General features: G+C 38.1%; 2 protein-coding genes across 2 annotated transcripts in view; one reads left to right on the top strand and one right to left on the bottom strand.

Moving 5' to 3' along the window:
• LOC131431777 (clavesin-1-like) overlaps positions 1-23,146 on the bottom strand; it is a 53,640-nt gene that overhangs the window by 6,293 nt on the left and 24,201 nt on the right. The gene's annotated exons all lie outside the window — the stretch shown is intronic.
• Positions 6,180-8,739, top strand: LOC131431776 (cytochrome P450 9e2-like). The gene is made up of 2 exons (XM_058597655.1): positions 6,180-6,961; positions 7,027-8,739. The coding sequence occupies exons 1-2, from the start codon at positions 6,420-6,422 to the stop codon at positions 8,078-8,080; spliced, it is 1,596 nt and encodes a 531-aa protein (XP_058453638.1). The 5' UTR covers positions 6,180-6,419; the 3' UTR covers positions 8,081-8,739.

Genomic DNA, 23,146 nt, shown 5'->3' with positions numbered 1-23,146 from the left:
GAAGCTTACCGATCGGTTTCGGGTTTGAAAAAATGCTTATCCGATCATCTTTAATGCATAGTTGTAGTAATTCAATGCAGCCAACATGTAAGTGAGTCAAGTGGAAACGAAAGCAAAAAAAATACCGGGTGGGTAATGTCACAGACATAACTGGATGACGTGAATACGAATAAAACTGGCATGTAGCAATCACACTTCCGAAATCGATAATCGTTCGTATTCGTTGATTGTACTGATTTGCATTCAGAATTGTAAATGTTTATCTATACAGGAGACCTATTGACGACAAACTTATTCTACCATACAATTAAGTAACACGGGACAAACGTTGCGTTTCTCTTATGCAGACTTTGTTATGATTTTTGATATTTTAACTTTTATTTCGAACTAAATAATGTTAGTTTCTACCTTTTAGTTGTTTAGTTCTAATAATAAAATTTGCTATTGGTTTGTAAATCACTTCTACTCGGGCTCTGAGCCAGGATTCAGGAACTGGAACTGAGCTCAAGAAGTAAGCAATCTTGAACATGAACAATTCATGAAATTAGTTATAAATACTTCCTTCTTTTTTATTTATGACTTCTGGTAATTTTTATTTTTCGGTCTTTTAACGATATCAAACTAACTAGAGATTGTGAGAGAAGAAAGAATATGAAAATTGGGGGAAGATGGGATTAAACGACCCTCGAGGTAAAATGTACTTCTTGCTTTTCTCAGAATTTAAAAAAAATTTTCACTGAAATTTTAATGAAACTGAAAGTCCATCATGGCAATAGATTACTACAAAATATTGGTAGTGGTAGAGCGAGAAAGAATATTTTAATAAACCAGTGAACATCTTTGTCAATGCTTCGATTTTCAAAAATTAGATCTTATACAGACGATATATTATCAAAAAAAAAAAAAGTTAAAAGTGACCGTCCCATGTTTTTAGGGACAAAATGATCCAAATTGTGTGGGGTCTTCTACCAGAGGAGTCGAATTTAGACATCTCAGTGATGCGAATCATCCGAGTCTCTGATATGTCAAAAAGTAAAGGTAAATGTCGTTTACCATTTACTATCCGAACCGGTAAAAATTCTGGAGCTGAACTCAATTTCACAGTGCAGAATACGAGTTTAGTTCTAGAACTTAATTCTGAAGTTGAACTCCGAACTTGAATAAGGAAACTGAATTCAGTTCCAAATTCTAGTTCCAGAATACAAGTTCCGAATTTAGTTCCAGCATGTAACAGTTCTGAATTCTGCACTTGAATTCTGGAAAGGAATTCTTAAAATGAATTAAGGAATGAAATTATGAAACTGAATTATGGAATTAAATTCTGGTTCAGAAATCAGTTCTAAAATTTAGGTTAGGAGTTCATGTCTAACATTTAGTTCCAGATCTTAAATTCATATCCTGAATTTCGTTCCAGATTTATGATATTGTAATTCTAAAAGAGAGTTCTGGATTCGAATTCCGAACATAAATTAAGGGACTAAATTCAGTTAAAAAATCTAGTCAAGAAACCAGTTCCAAAGATTTAGTTCCAGAATCCAGAATTAGGATTCAGTTCCAGAGTCTCAGTTACCAATTCTGAACCAGTAATCTGGAACTAAATTCTAGAACTGAATTTTGAAACTCAATTCTAAACCTGTTTTAATTAAGTTCAGAACCGGAATTCAGGTTCTGAGTTCAATTTTAGAATTCAGTTCCAGAATTCAACTTAAATTCAATCCCGAATCCAGATCTAGTATTCAGCAGCCTCATGCGATTAATGATAATTTAAAGTGATTTTTACCGCTCATTTTTTTCGGAAATGACCGAACCGATTTTAATAAGCTCGTTCGAAAACTACTCTTGGCCCATTGATCAAGTACGAAGATCAAGTGGCTGTCACTTTTGATTCTGAAGATATAATAGTATAAGTGACGTAACCAACCAACCGCACATTTTTCATCGGTTGATTTTTTCTAAAGATGACGCAATCAAATTTGGAAGGGTTATGGCCAACATTTCCGGTTCGAGAGATGTAATGTACAGCTTATAAAACACGGCAGTCTACAGTGGGCGTGACATGTAGCAAGAATACTGGATGTTCATCAAAGAACCTGGGAGAGGTAGTCGACTGTGGGATAGACCTTGAACGCGAACTCAAAGAAGATGCGCACGCAGCGGGAGTACAGAGCGACTGGAGGACGGCGGCTCAAGATCGAGTATCCTGGAAATCTACAAGTCGTTCGGTCATGTTACGGAGACGGGATTTGTACCATTAAAGTAAGTAGTATGTGTCGGGTCGTATGTTCGAGCCCCGACCTGGAAGGATTGTTAGTGTCAGTATGATCCATAGTACTAGCCATGCAATGATTCTGTACACTAAGAATCGGCTGCGAAGTCTGTTGAAACAGAAAGGCCAAATTCCACAAAAGGAATGTAATGCCAGGACTTTGCTTTATGTGTCGGGTTTGCACGCTACGCTTTGTGCGATGATTCGTTTAATTCATTTTACGCGACTTAGATCAGCACTAAATTTAACCTTAAGGTCTGAGGACGGAGGGTCACGTGTTGAGTTTTAAATCGACCACGTGGCTCGCTCAATTCCCTTTGAGCATCGTATTTCTCTTGTACTCTCTCGTATATGAGCAAACTGTACCGGGTTGCCAGCATACATTTCATTATTTTGATGCTTCTCATTATCACATTAATTTATCGTATGGGTTGGACATTACATGGATTCCAATCAACAATGAAAAAATATTCAACTTTCACAAAGATTGAATGTCTGTGTGTTTGGCAGCCTTGTCGAGCCAATTTTATTTCTCTCTCCTTTTTCCGAATGCTATCAGGAAACCAAAGCGAAAAAAAAATGGCGGATGCATTGAAACTGACTTTGTTTCACAGAAAAATACAAGACTTTATTTTTATCGCGATAGCATATATGTTTTTATGTACTAATCGCATCTAAACTAAATTATCTAGACTTTGTCACGGTAGATTTATGATACAAGTGTTCCAATTTTCAGCAGTTCTTCAGTCAGAAAAAAATACAACACGACCGCTAAACTCAATGAATCATTCTGAAAATTTCACAGAATATTCTCAACTAAATTTCGAAGACATTGTCAGGTGGGTTTTTCTATATTCTGCACCGTTTCCAAGAAAATTTAATTTGAACGGGAAAATAGCAAAAAACCTACCACTTTACGGTACTGTCCTCAGCCCTTAATACTCGTTCATACCAAATATTTTAGAAAATTTCAATTTATAGCTATTTGTGCTTATCTCATTCTACTGAAATTTTCATTGTAAATTGCTGAACATATTTTTGATGTAATAGAGAAAAAATGTGTTTCTGCTTTAAATACAACAGGAGATTTGAACGAATAAGTTCTACCCATTCTTGTACAAAGTAAAAGTAAGACTTTTCTTTTTCAATCGAATGATATTAGATGAAAATGAAATTTATGGCCACTGACCGTCAGCATATCGATACAAATTCATATGACGCTTGCTGCCATTTTCAAATGAAGCTCCCAGAATTCACCATCAGTTGAATAATCGTACCTAGTCATTTGAAGTTTTGCTTGCTCAGTTTCAAGTCTAGCTGCTTCATTGTCTTCGCTGTTGGTAGTGAGCAAGTTCGAATGAATAGAATTATGAATGGAGTAAAGTATTAAAAATGAAAACTGAAGGAGGAAATCATTAATTTATGTGTATTCTGTGATTGATATTTCAGCTATCTGGTTTGTCTTTCATCTATTATTTTGAACCAATTCGAATGTTTACATGAACCTCATTTGAAGGCCGCGCTCACACTATTGAAAGAGATATTTCGTTACTTCAAGAGATCAACTGACGGTGGTTAACCTGAGGTTTGGTTTGAAGACAATCGATTGAAGAACTGAATGCTGCCGGTTCGGTACATCAGCGAACGTTGTGTGTGTGTGTGTGTGTGTGTCAGAGTGTGAAGTTTACTGCAGTAGAGCAATTGTCAGTGTGTTTCACATTCGGTTTTCAATTGAAGTGAGTGAATGAAGTTTCACTGCACTGTTCACAACACAATACATAAACGGGTTTTCTAAACTAATTTGCACTTATCCGATTCTTGCATTCAGCAGAATTAAAGACTGTCCCAAAAAGTATGGACGCATTTTGATTTCGCTGTAAAAAATTCACAAGTGTTAGATATTCGAATTTTATTAGATATACTGATAATATTAGACTACAACAACAGAATATTATTCTCAACATTTGCTATTTAGCCATTGTAGACTAGCTGGCGCACCTTCTTGCGAACGTTGCTCATTAAATTCCCTACAGACTTCTTGGCGACAAGTTTTGACACTTTTTTCCAGTCTTTTTCGAACTGTTGAATGGTTTCGGCTGCCGAGACATGTTTCGCTAAGATGTGCCATCGTTAATGCCAAAACTTCCTCAATTGGTTGAAGTTGTGGGCAATCTGGTGGATTAATGTCTTTTGGAACGAAAGTGACATTTTTGGTAGTATACCATTCTACCGTTGATTTCGAGTAGTGGCAAAAAGCAAGATCTGGCCAGAAGACATCAGGATCCTTGTGGCTTCGAATCATGGGTAGAAGTCGTTTTTGTAAATATTCCTTGATGTATATTTCGCTGTTCATTGAAGCAGTGATGATGAAGGGTTTCGAAAATTTACCGCAGCTACAAATTGCTTGCCAGACTATAGCTTTCTTACCAAATTTTTCGACTTCAACCGATGTCTCGGACTGGTTTAACACTTGCCCTTCACGTACCGTATAATATTGTGGTCCCGGCAAGGATTTGTAATCGAGTTTCACGTAGGTTTCGTCGTCCATGATTATGCAGTTCAAATTTCCAGCAAGAATCGTATTGCACAGCTCTCGAAACCTCGGCCTGATCGATGCTTCTTGTTTCGGACTACGTTTTGGTTGATTCTGCTCCTTATTCAAAGATTCAAACGTTCTTTAGCACGAAGAACATTCGACTTCGAAGTGCCCACCTTTTTGGCCACATCCCGAACTGATACCTCCTTCTTTTGCTCGAACGCCTTCAGTATACGTTTATCCAACTGAGGGTTAGCAGGACCTTTTGTTCGACCCGTTTTCGGTTTATCCTCAAAGGTGTTATCCTCAGTGACAGTCCGCGTTCTGTGCACCATTTGAAGACACAATTTTTCAACGTTGTTCTGCTGAAAGTCCTCGCATTTCGAAACAAACTAATGAAAACGAATAAACAACTGCACAAGTGGTTAGAGAAGAGTGTAAACAACAGGACGCAGCCATAAAAATTGACAGATTCTGAACCATTGCGAAATGGCAGCGGTTTTCGGTTGCGTCCATACTTTCTGGGACAGTCTTTATAGCAGCACTGAAAACAGACATCGAAGTCCAAACAAACGTTCTCAAAAAAACCTTTCAATTTCTTACCCACATTGTGATCTCTACTTGGATTTCTGTTCTCTGTGCTATCAGTACGCATTCCGACAGGATCCGACGTCACCGCGCAATGCAAATTCTACCACATTGTTGATAGCATTCTGATTTGAAAAATGGTAATTAGTTTAACACTCTTCTGAATCGCCAGGGGCAGTTTTTTCTTAGCATGTATTGGGAATTATTTTATGAATGAATTTTCTCGTAGGGTGGAGATACACTTCTCCTACAGGAATAAATGACCAATAAATGATTCCTAATGTTGAATGGAAACGTCGTTTGATATTGAAACTTTTTATTTGTCATTACTGAACACGAAGTACGAAGTTTTTCTATTTTCTATTTTTTTTTGTTCTATTATTTGAATTTATGATATTTGAATGAATGCATCCAACAGAAAAATTTTTTCATTTTCTAATTAAATTTTTGCACTGATCGGAGGATATATCGGTTGCATTCAAAAGTACCCAAACCGAATGTGCAAGAATAGCGTGATGGGTTATTGTCTTTCACGCCGCCTACCACGATTGGATGGCTTAGAAAGGGTTTTTTTTTGGCTGAATTGTGAATGCTCCCAAGAATAAATTGTTTCGTAACACTGCACGCAAAATTATTTATTGAACGAAATGAAGTTAAACGTTATATTGATGAGAATGGTAAATTAAGGACTGAATGTTTGATTGGTCCAACAGTATATTTGGGAAACTATTATTTTTCAATACAACTAAGAGCTGTGGATAAAAAATGACGAAGTGTAGGCTTGGCGCAGATTACTCAAACCGATGTCAATATCAGGACGGCATGGTGAAATGTAGTCAAGCACAAGCTGCCTACCGTAAATAGCAGACGAGTGCGATAGTGGCATCACGTTGTAGGTTGGACTGTATTTGCTTGGAGTCTTACGAAATATTCATTAGGTGTGATAAACATCAATACAATATATCAAGCGGTGTTTGTGTTGATTCATTCCTCAGTGTTGATTTGACCGTGAACTTGTGAGCACAGCTTATGGACATGGTGCTGCTGATCGTGTTTTTTGTCATCGTCGGTCTCTTCGTCTACCGATGGAGCACATCGACGTTCGATTTCTTTGAGAAACAGAATGTTCCATTTGTGAAACCAATTCCACTAGTTGGAGGGCTGTGGTCTTTCGTCACCGGCAAAATGAACATCATCGACACGGTTTCCAAAGGATATCACATGTTTCCGGATTCGAGATTCTCCGGATTGTTCACGCTTTATTTGCCGTCCTATTTGATCCATGATCCGGAACTGGTGAAGCAAATTACCATCAAAGATTTCGATCACTTCATGGACCGAGCCAACAACATTACGCCTGAAATGGATCCCCTTCTGGGGCGGGCGTTGGTCTTCACGAACGGATCTCGCTGGAAGCATGGCCGAACGGGTCTCAGTCCGGCATTCACCGGTAGTAAAATGAAAAATATGTTTGTCTTGTTGTCCAATTACGCAGATGCGGCGATGCAGCGGCTCGTGGAGGATGCCGCCGGAGGTACGCTCGAACGAGAGATGAAGGATTTGTTTCAAAGGTTTGTATTTTTTTTAATCAACGCATTAACGCGATGGTCGAAGTTTTTTGTGTGCTCTTTTGTAGATTAGGCAACGATGTTATGACATCGATTTCTTTCGGTGTGGAAATCGATTCCGTTCACGATCCAGAAAATGAGTTTTTTGTGAGTGGCAAATGTCTGGGAACGACCAGCGGACTCCAGGGATTGAAGGTATTCCTAATGTCATTGTTTCCGCTCAAACTGCTGCCATTACTGGGACTTCAAATTATACCACAAAAAGTAATCGACTTCTATGAGCAAACTGTAGCTGCGTCAATTAAGAATCGTGAAATGAACAACATCGTTCGACCGGATTTCATACATCTGCTGACGTTGGCTAGAAAGAATGAGTTGAAGGCGGAAATTTCGGATGAAAAGTTTAACAGCGCAGGATATTCCACTGTCGAGGAACATTTTAAAACCACCGACGAAGGAGCCCTCCAATGGACAGACATGGACATAACAGCTGCAGCTGCTTCATTTTTCTTTGGAGGGATTGAAACCACAACCAATTTGCTTTGTTTCGTTGTGTACGAATTGTCTCTAAACACCGAAGTTCAGGATAGATTACGTACAGAAATAGATCGGGTTCGGGAAGAGTCAGGCAATCAAAAGCTAACCTACGAATCGATACAGAAGATGAAATATTTGGATATGGTAGTTTCAGAGACCCTGCGAAAGTGGCCTCCATTTGGGGTGTTGAACCGTAAATGCACGAAGACCTACATAATGGAAAATTACGATGGAACTAGTGCGGTAGTTCAGAAAGGGGAAATAATATCATTTTCCATTAATGCCATCCACCGGGATCCAAAATACTATCCGGATCCGATGCGGTTTGATCCGGAGCGGTTCTCAGAGGAGAATCGTCCCAAGCTCAACCCGAGTGCGTTCCTGCCGTTCGGGAGTGGACCTCGAAACTGCATTGGATCCAGGTTGGCACTGGCGCAGGCAAAGTGTTTCTTGTACTATTTGCTAGCCTACTTCGATGTGAACATTTCTCCCCGGACCGATGTACCGATAAAGCTTGACAACCGATCGATTGGTCTCAATGCGAAGAATGGTTTTTGGTTTCAGTTGATTCCACGAGAAAGGTAGATTCGTTACAAACTGGGTGGTTTCTACGTGTCTACGAGTCTGCATCGATGTAGATGAAAGGAGAATAATTCGAAATTTTGAACAACAGAAGTGTATGTTAAGTCGGTTATGTGCCCTTAGTACAAAATAAATTGGTTTTCACTTAAACCTCTAAATAAACAGAATCGATGTTTTGAGAACAGAACATAGAACAATGTTGTAAGGTAAATTGATACTAAAATATGTTGAAGCAATGTCAAAAACGATACATGCTTAACGCTCGTATCCGTACTGTATTTTACAGTATTGTACTGTATATTCAATCCAAATACTGTGTACTGTTTTTTACCCTCAAATGTACTGTATTGTAATTTGTACTGTACTGTTATACTGAAATGTACTGTATTTTTCACACTAAATATTATTACAAAATTTAAAATTGCATTGGATTTTGATTTGTGGTAGAACGAAGCGTCAGAAAGGACAGTGACAACACGTAGCGAATGTGAATGTAAGTACATGCAAACAACATTTTTTTCATTAATCATTCGTGTTCAGAGCGCGTTACAACAATTTTGCGAAATTTTGATGATAAAAAAAAGAAAAATGTCTCAACCAAGAAGAATCATACGCTTCTCAAAATTTGTTTGATGAATAATTCGTGCAGTTTTTAGTTTTTGTCAAACTTGCCCTAAAAAGGATTTTAAATTAGATTATGAAAATAAATCGTTTGATAATTATTTGCTTTTAACGATTTGTCTTGTTAAGGCATGGAGTCGTATTGAACTAGTTTTATATGTGATCAGTATCTAACGAGTAAAACAGATCTGATCGCATAAATGATACGCGAATACAACTGTGTGATGAAAACCGCAGAAAAGCTACCGCAGAGACGGGACTCGAACCCGTAGTTAGCTCCTATCCGGGGAAATTGTGAATGTGAATCACACAAAAACAAGCCGACACTAATTGAACGCTGAAACAACAGAAGGAGGGGTTGCAATAGAGAAATGACTTCAAATTATCGCCGTGGTGCCCGAGCACAGCTGAACATGCTTCGTTCCTTTGTTCAATTAGACTGTTTCTTCGTGTGTTTCACATGCAGGATGGTTTAATTTTCAAAACAATTTACCAGGATAGGAGCTAACTACGTGTTTGAGTCCCGTCTCTGTGGTGGCTTCTTCGTGGTTTTCAATAAATAGTTGTATTCGTCATTTTTTCAGTCTGTTTTCCTCGTAAGATGCTAATCAAATTTATTTGCTTTAGATTTTTATTCACTATTTTAAGAAAAATGCGTACTGTAAAATGTACTGATTTTTCTTGATTAAACAAACCGCATTTAACCTGAAGATGAGTTAATAGAACTCATCTGCGGTGTAAAAATAACTTATTATCCTCTCTCAGTATGTGCCTTACGGGAAGGGCAGACTTTTGAAAATGGAGTTTTTCGCAGACTTTCGTCAAAATTTACATATTTTTGAAATTGCCGCGATGTTTTGTTTTGCTCGCAATCCAGTTTTGTGTATCATACTTTGTAGAGGAATTGAAGCCCGCAGACATTTTGTTTTTCGGATTTACAGGATTTTACAACCCTGTCTGGTAAAATTTGAAAGTTTTACCTGGCATCTCTTCTATCCTTGAAGAAAATATTGATTTTTACTCTTCAATTTAATTTAGTGGAACCAGCAAAACAATGTGTATCAACATTTGATTCATGAGAATATATGATTTTGGAATTTCACTGAAAATAAATAAATGTCAATGGAACCAACTGTGCGTTTAAATATTGTTTGATGGTTTAGTGTTTTTTCATGAAAATTGCTGCGAACTGGTGAAATCTAACATTTTGGTAATTTTCATTTGCACAATAGCTGAGGAAAACAGTGATTCAAACTTGAACATTGATGATAGACATATCCGCAGACCGCTTAGAGGGTCTAAGGACTCAGTGTACAACAAGCGCGGAACTCACTCAGCAAGAAATACGTACATTAGAGACGAAATTAGTAAAGATGTTCTCATCTCAGAGTTACTGCTTACAAAGGCAAAGTTGCCGGAGAGATTGCCAAGTCGTGGACTTCTAACAGCCGGAACTGAACTCAGGCAATGGTTACGTGTTGTAGGTATGTGTCCCTGAAATTCCCAAGCTTGTTTTTCAAGCTTACATAAATTTGTATGTAAAATTTCTGTAGTTTCATTGATAACTAATGGACCTCTGCACACTTCGTAGCGCAGTAACATTAGATTAGATGTAGAAAATCGAAACTACTTATCAATTTTAATGATTATTGAAGAAAAAATCATTATAATGATTTATGATAACACATGGATCAATAAGTCCCGAGACTAAAGCAGAGATGGCGCTCGTAGTGAACCAGTAACCACGTCTTTCTAGAGTACTAACCTTTGCTTGAAACGGGTCAAAATTTTAAGTCGATCCGACCAGAAACAGCTGAGTTATCGAGGTTGGTGTAAAGTCGTGTTTTGATAAAACATTGTTTTTTAATGGGTAAAAACACCGTGCAAGCGAACAATGGATTGAAAAATGTTATCCGGACTCTTGACCACCAAAAACAACGATTTGTCGGTGGTTCGCCGAGTTTAAACGTGGTCGTACCGACACAAATGACGCGGAACGCTCGGGTAGACCTGTGAAAGCCGTTACACCGGAAAATGTGAGTGAAGTGACAAAAATTATAATGAAAGATCGTAAAGGGAAGCTCCGTGAGATTGCTGAGATTGCACAGATATCATATGGAAGTGTATTTACTATCCTTTATGAAAAATTGAGCATGAAAAAGGTTTTTTCCAAGTGGGTGCCGCGATTCCTTTTTCATCAAGACAATGCACCCTGCCACAAGTCGATGAAAACAATGGCGAAATTGAACGAATTGGGCTTTGATCTGCTTCCCCACAACCCATACTCGCCAGATTTAGCCCCCAGTGACTACTGGCTCTTTGCTGATCTTAAAAAATGCTCCAGGGAAAAAGATTTGGCTCAAATGAGGAGGTCATCGCTGAAACTGATGCTTATTTTGAAGCGAAAGATAATTTTTTTTATAAACATGGTATTGAAAAATTGGAAAAACGTTGGAACCATTGTATCACCCTAAAAGGTGATTATGTTGATGAATAAAAAAAAAATTTTGCAAAAAAAAATGTTGTTTCCATTGTTAGTCTCGGGACTTATTGATCCATGTGTTAGTGGCCTCAACCTTTTTATATCGCGGATAATAGGACAAAACCGACGATTTGCCGAAACGCGTACAGGCAGCCTACAATTTTCCATATGAAAAAACTCTAAATTCATGCTACAGACTCATAACGATTGCCCACGCTACAAACTTCTAACGATTATTGACAGTAATAGAAAAGTTAAGCAGACGAGAAAATTGCGTTCAAATTGAAATGACATATCAGTGGACATCATTGGAATGCGTGGAATTGTTGTCTCGACAATATTTGCGATTAACTTTTTAACTTTAAACTTTTTTCTGTACTTGTTCTTCTATTTTTTGTGCTTCATTTTGTACTTTGTGTCAGAGATGCCATTTATACAGATTTATCTGTATTTTACAGATTTTTACATGCTCATACATATTTAATACAGAGTACAGATTTTATACAGATTTCCTCAATTTAATACAGATTTATACATATCTCACAAAAATTAGGAAAGAAAAAAATTAACTTTTCTGTCTGAGCTATCTTTTAGTATTTGATTCCAGTGACGATATAAAAGTCTAGGGGCTGGGGTCCACTAGGAGATTGATAGTACCCATTAGCTCTCTCCGGACAGTACCAACCTGGATGCCGTGTGGAATCCGGCGGAAAAAAATGAACCAAGAATAGATCTACTGGGGTCCTGCTTCCATGTCGTAAAAGGCGACAATTGCAGGAGTTTCTTTTTCCTTTCAGTTATCAGATAATTTCAATGTTTCACCTCTGATTACTCTATTTTACTAAATTATCTCTTCATTCAACCTATCAATTTCCGTCTAGCTTCGGAGAAAAGTTTTATTTGGAATGTTTTCTTCTTCCTTGTTATTATTGTCTTTCAGGATAATAAATTGAATGATAAAAATCAACTTTTGCTCAAATCCTTTGATATTACAAAATTAATAACAGAGATAACATATATCGGTATATTGAATACATAGTAAAAAAAAACACTTGGTACTAATATTTCAGACAGTAAATTATTATTTTCCTCGGTAGCCGACTGCCCAGATCAACCAATATAAGCAATATATAATTTCAATAAATAATTAAAATAATAAAGCGGAAATAATACACAATCAAGATACAACGTGAAATCTGTTGACCTTTATTTGGTGATTTAAAATGATTTTATAATAACTGTTTAGAATATGTCAATGCAATGAATCAACTATTTTGTCTAAATCCTCTTCACTCGTTTATTTTGTATCACGTAATTTCATTTACAAAAAATAGGAAAGTTTTTATTCTTTACGCGATAATATTGCAATTTTTCTTCAATTTCCTCGAATAAGAGCTGTGAATCAAGACTTCCCGGGACTTCAATATAGGATATTGTTTAAACGTTCACTCGGGAAGTTAGTGAGTTTAGTGGTGCATCCGAGCATCTTGAAACCGGAACATACTGAGAACTTTTTACTAACAAATATCCTTCTCCCGTGACACTTGTGGAGTGCGCAATAGTATATACGGCCTCTAGTAACAACAAGTGTTGGACTAACATCCATTCCCATTCCTTAGACGATCTACGTTTGGGCCTGGCCGGCGCCGGTACTGATCAATGATTTCTGGGATTAACAGAAGATGTACATTGAAGGATGATTTACCAGTCCCAGGTCGGATCATCCAGAAACTCCCTGTACAATTTCAGCTAATCCCGATCAGTAACGGAGTAGCAACCAGAGGTGGTCGCTCAAGCTCAAGCTCAATCTCTCTCAGTATGTGCCTTACGAAAACTACTTAGAGCCACTTTACCTCCAAAAAGGTTAACGAATGAAACTCCGAAGTCTGGTGGAAAGTGTACTCAAACTTAGGTAGTTTTCCGGTTCCGTCCAGTATTGTCAGTCTCTGCATTCTTGCCACACTCAGTTCTGTCATCTTATAAATCTTATAAAATTAAAAAAAAGTGGGTGGGTAATGTCAGAGACATAACTGGAGAACGTGAATACAACTGAAATTGATATGAAAAATTACATTTATAATAATACTAGCTGACCCGTCGAACTTCGTCTCGCGTAAAATTATTGTTTGTAATTTATAGTTTCGGACGGCAGAGTGGTCAAACGTCTAATGTCGTTGACGTTTCTCTCCATTATGTGGCTGACTACTTGGTCTACAATGAACGGTTGTAACGAATTCAGAGACGACATATTATTTTCCACACAAATTGTCATCTTCGAATGCATTAAACATAGATAGCAGAACTCTTTCCAACACATGGTGTCGACATATTAGAATAAGAATGGTCCTCAGATGATTGAAATTTATTGGCAAATCCTTGGAGATTATCGGAAGGATTTTTTTTTAAATTGTTTGTCCAAAAAATGCTCCTTCGCTAATCTGATTATTCTACATAATCATGTTTGATGAATGTTCATAGCATTGCCATTACAGGATCAATCTTTGAACCCTAAATTTAGCGATAAATTCTACATTCAATAGTTAAAACGAAAATTTTATCCATGTAGTGTCCTTTAAGTTGTACATGAACACTGAAGCCGTCAAATAATCATAGTCATATCATTAGTTGAGTCAAGACATCGTTTTGCTGAGTACTCCGTCTAAAATTAGGGAATAAGTAAACATCTGATAATCAATATCATACAAAATTGAAGGAAAAATGTGCAATACTTCTTTTATAGCAAAGCGAATATGTGAAATAAATATACCAGTTGTCGTCCTTTTTTTTTTAGCTAATATGTATTTGTTCAAGTAACCCAAAGTTCGGAAAGAGGGAATGATTTTGTCTTAAGCTACTTTCAAAGTAAATGAATAGTATCCTAAGCCACCCGTTTTCAAGTCTGAATCCACCGTTCAAAATTAACCAAACGCAACTGAACGAACTATAGTTCGGTGCAGCTGAAAAAAAATAGCTCAAACTACCTTCAAGTTGCAGAAACTCCTCGTCTACTTTGAAGCAACAAAAAAGTGATTATTTTCATATAATGTGAAACTTTTGATTTGTGAAACTTTTGATTGCTTGGGGAAACTCCGCTATAATTTTAATTTGATCTTTATCTTACCAATTTGAAAATACTTCACAAAAATAAGCAACTTAAAATCAAATATTTATGCTAATCATCATCTACCGATTGGCATTTAATTTCCATTTGTTATGTGCGCCTATCTACATGATTTGTAAGATAAATGCTTTTTTTTTAACTCACGCCCACGATGACCAATATTATTCATCTATAACTGATTATATGGCACATGCATCTAGTAAACGAAATCAGAACTTTTGCTCCTGCTTACGGTATGGCTTCAATAGTATATCGACATAGCTATCTAATGTCGTTTTCGCTTGATGCTAAACCTAACCTAGTTTCCACTCTAACTGCTGTCAAACCGTTTGTTTGAAGCTAGTTTCGAACCTAGTTTCAACGTTGTTGAACTGAAAATCGAGTCAGTTTCGAGCCTGGTTGTCATATCAGGTTTGCTCAAACCCCCGTTGCTAAGCGCGAAATCAACATAGTTTCGTGAAAAGTGTTTGTTTGATGAAACTACCCTGGGTCAGTTTCAGTTTTCTCAAGCGAAAACGACATAAGTAATATGCATTCCACCAAGTCATTTTGCAAACAATTATTTTGATACCCAATTAAACACGTGGCTCGAAATAACAAATCATATACATCAAGAATACCTGTGAATTCTACACACGAAACATCTCGTTGCGCGCCAAATAATTCTTTCAACGATCTAGTATTCCTTTCTTCGACGGCCAAACACTTATGCAACTCGTTATGCGCCAAACACCTATCGATGATCTAGCAATCATTGGCGACTTTTTCAGTGGAAAATTCCATTGTCCATACAAAATAACTTTATTGGTTTTTCCCACTTTTCCGGTAAGTTTTCCTATTTTTTTTGATGTACGAACCCGGTGGGGGTAAAAACTGATCAAACAAAAAAAAGCATCTCAATCCGTCCATCCGTTCTTACGTGATGCGATTACAAAGAATGATCTCTGCATTTTTATATATATAGATTAAAAATGACAATCACTTTTGAATATCAATAATCGGTCGTCTTAGTTTATTGCATGAAATTTGCCACTTTTGCTGCTTCGCTGCTCCAGAATTGTAACAAACATAAAAATGAAAAATCCTTCTTAAAACACTTGGTGGTGTGATAATGCCTTTCTCTTCTTTCATAACAGTCTCATGAAAATATATTTCATACCTTTATTAAATACTTTCGGATACTAATTTTGACACCAATTGATTCAGATTGATTCGAGTAGTTCACAAAAGCATGCTTCAGTTTTTATGTCACACAGTCAGCATCATTTTTCCAAACTAGTGCTTGACATTTGCGTTGCCTATTTGTATGAGAAGAGTGATGCTAATCTAAAAAAAACCCTTCTTATTCCACTTAGTGAAATTTTCATATATCTTGAAAAATCACCGGGGGGGGTATGAAAATTTGAAAATCATCATAGGGGGGTATGGTGATTTTCAAATTTTCGAAGTCGAAAAAAAAAATTTTGATGATAAAAGTCTTATAATTGCATGAAACGTCGAGATTTAGTGTCATCTCGAAAAAATTTTTTTTTTGAAAAAAATCGACTTTTTGGGAATATCAAAATTTTTCTAAGTATCAGAAAGTCAATTTTTTCGAAATTTTTTTTTCAAATAACTCTAAATCTCGACATTTCATGCAATTTTAAGATTTTCGGCATCAAAAAAAAATTTCGATTTCGGAAATTCCATGTACTTACCCCTATGCTGCTTTTTCAAGATCGAATTTTGCATGAGGACTTTTTCCGAGGTGCTTAAACTTTTGAACAGTTGCGCTTTACGAAATTAGAGGTGATCCTAAAATATCGGCACCCTTATATATATTAGAGCGGTAAAAAACAACGTGGCCATTTGATCTTTGAACTTTATCAATGGTCCGATAGTAGCCTTCAAATGAGCATAAGTTTTTCAAAGTCGGTTAAACCATATCTGAGAAAATTGAGCGTGTATAAATATCTTCGAAAAGTGCACACACACAGACATTTTTCGATCTCGTCGAACTGAGTCGAATGATATATAACACTATGGGTCTCCGATGCTCCGTTCAAAAGTCGGTTTTTCCAGCAATTCTAATACCTTTCTATAGAGAAAGGCAAAAATGAGTGTCATGCTACCATTTATTTATCTACACTAGAACCTAAATCAACTGAAACTGAATACAAGAACTGAATTCGGAACCTGGGACTGGCTCAGAATTCAAGTAATGAATCTAGTTTTAGAATTCTGGAATTGAACTCAATTTTCAGAATCCATGTTCCGAATTTGATTCTAGAACTGAGTCCTGAACTTGAATTCCGAATTAAGGAACTGAATTCAGTTTTGCCTTTCTCATATAGAAAGGCTATACAATCACTGCAAAAACCGACTTTTGAACCGATGCCGTAAGAATATCTCAATTTTCATTCGGATCAAATCCCCTTTTCCGGAGTAAGGGTGCTCAGTATGAAAATTGTTATTTCAAGAATGCTTTGTTCATAAGCTACCTCTTTATATTAACTAGTGATTTTCTCTAATTTGCAGACCATGAGACTCTGTAACCAAAGAGACCATTGATAGTCCCATAAATGATTTGCTGAATTTTATCCAAGTCCGACTACCGGTAGATTTTTTTCAAAAATTCAAATCGTCATAGAGAATCGTAATAAAAAAAGTGGAGTTCATATTAGTGCATGGTTGAATGAACCGAATGTCACTAAGCCGATATCTAGCTTTCGGTTCCGGGAGTACCGGCAATAATAATCAAATATGATAAAATGGAGCTCACTTCACTTTCTCACATATGATTGAATAGATTTTCACTAACTTAAATTCAAATGTAATATATCAATGTAGTAGTATTATGCAACAGAAATCTTCAAAACTAGTTTCTAAACATTTTTATTTTGTAGTATTCGGGGAATTTCTGCTGTAATATACAGAAGAGAAAATGATAATGAGGAAGGCATCATTACACAACTAGGTGGATTAAAACAGGTTTTTATATTTAGTTCCGAAATGCAAGTTCCGAAGTTAATTCCAGGTTCTAAATTTTGGAAATTAATGGCGTTTTTCATTGAAAAACACTTTCGAGCAGAAGTGCAATTTTATGACGGTGTTTTATTGTCATTTCTGCATGAAAGTGCAAAGCCAGAGCAATCCATGCCACCAGTGTTTTTTAATGAAAAACGGCATAATTCTCGAGCTGACTTTACGAATTAAGTTCTAAAACTGAATTACGGAAGTGCATTCTGACACTGAATTCAGGATTCAAATTCTGGTAAAAGCAAAGCCTTGGTATTACATTCCTGTAGTGGAATTTGAACTTCTGTTTCAAACAGACTTCGCAGCCGATTCAGAGTGTACAGAACCATTGCATGGCTGTTGCTACGATTCTACTGACACTACGAATCCTTCCAGGTCGGGGCTCGAACATACGACAACTGGTTTGTAAGAGACTAGAGCATTGAACCGCCAACCCGGGAATTTAAATTCTGGTTCGGAGTTCAGATCTATCAGGAATCAGGAATCAGAACAAATTGGCTCAAATGGCACGTTCCCCTTGATATTTGGAGATTTGTGCCTTGCCATCAATTTGTTTTTAGCTTCTTTTTCCGATATATAAGAGGAAAGGATTGAAAGGAAATGGTAAGGGTTGGACTAGGAGGATGGGAAAAATTGACGACACAAAAACACATAAAAGCAGAAGTAAATTCTGCACCCCTAAGGGATGCCGAACAATCTGCTGAGGATCACATTTAGTGGAAGCAGAAGTAAATTCTGAACCTCTACGAGGTCCCGAACAGTCCGCTGTTAATAAAACCTCCAACCCCCGAGAGGATTTGAAGATCTTACAAAAGCGACACCATTCTGCACTCCCGGAAGAATGCAGAACGATTCGCAGTATGTACGAGCAGAAGTAAATTCGGCACCCCCTAAAAGATGCCAAACAATCTGCTAAACCCTATTTAAGGTAAATACAGAAGGGATTCATTCACTCCAGGAAGAACGATGAACCCTTCTGACTATAGCTCCTTACCACATTGGGTAAGAAACGAGAGAATATCCTTCAATTTTAGCTCCGCATACACAGACTCAACCATGTATATATCAGATGATATGAAGTACCATAATCGCATTCACACAAATCACACGAATAATACTCAGCACGTTGAATAGTAGCCATGTGATAATTGAGTTTGCAATGTCCAGTCAGAGCTCTGACCAGAATACTGCAATGATGCTTGGAGAAATGCAGTAGACACTTTGACATTTTCAGATTTAAATCTGGTAGAAATGCTTTTGTCTGAGCGCAAGTTTGCAAGCTGCGCCAGTAGCTGGCATGTTTGGATGCAGCCTAAAAACGAATCTTGTGCTTTATCCAACTAGTTGAAAGTGGTAAAGCTGGTTCAGGACCAACGAAATCATTCGTTGCACCAGCTCTAGCCAACTCATCAGCCCATTCATTTCCAGTAATACCAGAATAGCCGGGTACCCATAAGAAGTAAACAGCATTTGAAATGCTGAGGTCTTCAATTTGAGTTCGACATGCGATCACTAGATTCGACCGTGAGTCATTCGAACTGAGTGCTTTTAAGGCTGCCAGACTGTCGGAACAAAAATAAATTCGTTTACCACAGATCCTCTGCTGAAGTGCCGATTGTACTCCACACAGAATCGCGTAGATTTCTGCTTGGAACACAGTACAGTATCTACCAAGTGAATGAGACTGCTCCAGCCTCATTTCACGACAATAGACACCAGCACCAGCACGACCATTCAACAGAGAACCGTCCGTATAACAAACTATGTGCTCATCAAGTTGTCGTTCCAGACAACCAGACAACCATTCCTCACGAAGAGGATAGCTCACATGGAATGTTTTGAAAGGAAAACTGCATGTGAGAGTTAGGTCACTAGGAGCGAGTAAATACTCATCCCATGTAACCATTTGAGACCACAAGCGAGTGTGGCTGGTAGCATAATCTAATGGGTTACTGTTCCAAAGCCCTGTAACCCTAAGACGGTATGCACAAGATAATGCTTCTTGTTTTAGGAACACATGTAGTGGTTTAATGCACAGTAGCGCCTCTAGAGCAGCAGTAGGAGTTGTCGTGAATGCTCCTGTCATCGCCATTAGGACCATCCTTTGGAGATGATTTAGCTTTGACTGAACTGTCGCGACTTCTCCTTTCTGCCACCATAAAAGACATCCATATGCTAAAATTGGTCTAACAATAGTTGTGTAGATCCAATGAATATATCTGGGTTTGAGTCCCCATGATTTTCCAAAAGCTCGTCTGCATTGGCCGAAAGCCATACAAGCTCTCTTAATCCTGAAGTCAATGTGAGCAGACCAATTCAGTTTTGAGTCAAGAATAACCCCGACGTATTTAACTTGATCGACCACAGTGACCTCTGAACCGAAGAACTGTAACGGACGAGCTCCTGTGATTATCCTACGATGAGTGAAAAGCACCATTGATGTTTTACCCGGATTTACAGATAATCCAACCTGACAACACCATTGTTCAACAGATCGCAGGGCTTGCTGCATTAAATCAAAGAGAGTGTTAATGCTTATACCGGTCATCAATATATGATAATCGTCGGCAAAACCATAAGTCGGAAATCCAAGGTTATTAAGTTTCCTCAACAAACCATCAGCGACTAGGTTCCATAAAAGTGGGGATAGTACACCACCTTGAGGACACCCACAGCGATGAACAAAGAAGTCGATTAATAAGCATTGCGTGTATCCAATTTGTGCTACTTGAAGGTATGCCATGACCACGGGCTGCTTCCAGAATTGAATTGAAAGACACGTTATCAAAGGCACCTTCAATATCTAGGAAAACTGCCAAGCAAGATTGCTTTTGTGAGAAAGCTTTTTCAATGTTGTACACAACATCATGTAACAGGGTTGTAGTGGACTTTCCACGCTGGTAAGCATGTTGCATTCCATGTAGCGGATGCAGGCCCAAACTAACATTTCTGATATAGTGATCGACTATGCGTTCCACTGTTTTAAGAAGAAATGAGCTTAGACTGATAGGCCTGAAACTCTTCGCTTCCTCATAAGTGTCGCGACCGCCTTTGGGAATAAATTTGACAATTATTTCCTGCCAGGCTCTTGGAATATATCCTGTCGCAAGACTAAAAGTAAGTATTTTCTTCAAAACATGTTTGAAATGTTCATACCCTTTCTGCAGTAACACTGGGAAAACTCCATCCTTTCCAGGAGACTTGTACGGAGCAAAACTCTCAACTGCCCATTTGACCGATTCAATCGTCACAACGCTTCGAGCAAGGGCCCAAGAATCGTAACTACCTGAAAAAGTCTCGGGAAGAGCTGTCGGTGATGGATCCATACATCCTGGAAAGTGAGTGTTAAAAAGATAGTGAAGTACATCACTTTCATCAGACAAGTGTTCACCATCTGAAGTTCTTAAGAAACTGACATTAAAGTCCTTAGACTTCGAAAGTAACTTATTTAATCTGCTAGCCACGTTGAGACTAGAGACATTTGTGCAGAGGCTTTTCCAACCACTTCGCTCAGACGATCGAAGAGCATTTTTGTAAGCCCTTCGAGCCAACACGAATGCCTCCGACCCATCTCTGCGTCGGTGGTTCCAAGCTCTTCTGCATAGTTTCCTTAGTCTAGCAAGTTCAGCATTCCACCAAGGAGTTCCTCTAGTAGCTCGCACAAGCCGAAGTGGACAAGCCTCTTCATATGCTGCAACTATGAGTGAATTTGTCTCGTCGACAACATTTTCCAAATCAATTGGGGTTTCAATTGTTGGTTGGTACCCGTTAAATCCTGTCGCCAAGCCCTCTTCATAGAGGTCCCAGTTTGTAGATTTGGGATTACGATATGTGATAATATTAAATTTAACGTTTGAATGATCAAAGAATATGTACTTATGATCAGACAACGAAGGTTCGAGCTCATCGGAGACGAGCCAATTCACCAACTCATGCGCAATTCTATCAGAGCAGAGAGTTACGTCCAAAACCTCCTCTCTGCCAGATCTCGCAAAAGTTGGACGGTTTCCTGCATTGACTATGTGCAGGTTTGTACTGCTCACAAATTCCATCATATCAGAGCCTCTCGAATTAATATCTGTGCTGCCCCAAATGATATGGTGAGCATTTATGTCACTGCCGATTACAAGCGGTAAATCACTTTTGCAGCAGTATGATACAACCTTTTTGAAGTCATCGCTTGGCGAAGGTTGGTTATGCGGCAAATATGCCGAACAATAGACATATTTCCTGTCTATGCCATCAGTAGTCATACCAACTGTGACAGCACAAATATCCCGAGTTGTGAGCTCCGATATGAGAGAGACATCGAGAGCACTATTTGCAAGTATGCATGCTCGAGGCATTTCACGTGGATTAGTCATTCCGGTCTTGTTAAAGGCAACAAAGACTGGGTTTAACAATTTTCCAACGTAGAAGTTTCCCTTTTGGAAATATGGTTCTTGAACCAAAGCTAAAGAAGCTTTACCTTCTTGCAGAAGTCTGGATAGATTCATAGTTGCTGTACGTTTATGCTGGAGATTGATTTGTGCTACTCTAACCATTATCAATTAAAGTAACGAACACTCCACCTCCAGCACTTACCGTACAACAACTACAAGAAACCAAATATATTGGCTTATAATCGCCTATAGCGAACCATGTAAGGATTTTTTTAAATGTTTTAATCATTTAAATCCCACGAGTTGCGAAGAAAGAAGTCGTCCACTGTGCCAGAGCTTCGCTTAACACAGTAAGGGAAAATCCCAAGATATTCCGTTCACGACTGCATTGTTTAACCTCCTGCAGCCATTCAGCCATCGGCACGGAAATACACCTTGACTTAGGAGTTCCTATTTTTGTGGCCTTTTACGACATGGAACAGGAAACCAGTGGATCAATTCTTGGTAAAAAATAATTCCGCCGGATGCCACACGGCTTACCTGTTTGGTGGACTTATACCACCGGTACAGGTGGACCGTAGCGTTATTCTTAGCCAGTTGGGAAACCGCTACCGACACTACACGGCTATCTAGGCTGCTCAGAGAGGGAAATTGACATTGATGGTCAACTTCCATGGATGGCCGAGCAGCCGATTCTACTGACACTACGAATCCTTCCAGGTCGGGGCTCGAACATACGACAACTGGTTTGTAAGAGACTAGAGCATTGAACCGCCAACCCGGGAATTTAAATTCTGGTTCGGAGTTTAGATCTAATATTTTATTCTAGATTTAGAATTCATATCTTGAATTTTGCTCCAGAACTCTGATGTTGAATTCCTGAATCAGAATTCTGGAAATGAATTTCGAACATAATTCACTAAATTCAGTTCCAAAAGCTAGCCAAGAAACAAGTTCCAAGAATCTGGTTCCAGAATCTAGAATTAATATCAGTTTCGGAGTCTTAGTTCTAATTTATAAATCTGTATTCTGGAACTAATTTCCGAAAATTAGTTCTAAATTTTAAATCTTAAATCATATTCAGAATTCAGGTGGACCAGAGTACAATGTCAGCTCTAGAATTCAGTACCAGAATACAATCCAAATGAGACTTTCCAGCATGCAGAAGGTCTGTTTTTGCTGCAGCTGGTTAAGGGGTTGTCAAAACATTCTTCAGTTGGACCTTTTTCTTTTTTCATTGTTTGCTAAACCGATCAACCCTTTACGATGGAGAATTGCAAGCCTTTTTTTGCTCCGGGCTCTTATTATTGTTGATTCGCCAGTGCTCAGAGCCGTCATCCGAGTGCGAAAATGGCAGGCACACGTGATGAGTTTTCCCCAGTGCTCATTGCTCCGAAACGGAAAATTAGCGTGACAGAAATATTTTCACTACTAAATATTAGTTT

Source organism: Malaya genurostris, chromosome 2, assembly GCF_030247185.1.
Source record: "Malaya genurostris strain Urasoe2022 chromosome 2, Malgen_1.1, whole genome shotgun sequence".
Lineage (NCBI taxonomy): Eukaryota > Metazoa > Arthropoda > Insecta > Diptera > Culicidae > Malaya > Malaya genurostris.
Note: the sequence above shows the minus strand (reverse complement) of the source record. Positions and strands in the feature narration are given on the sequence as shown.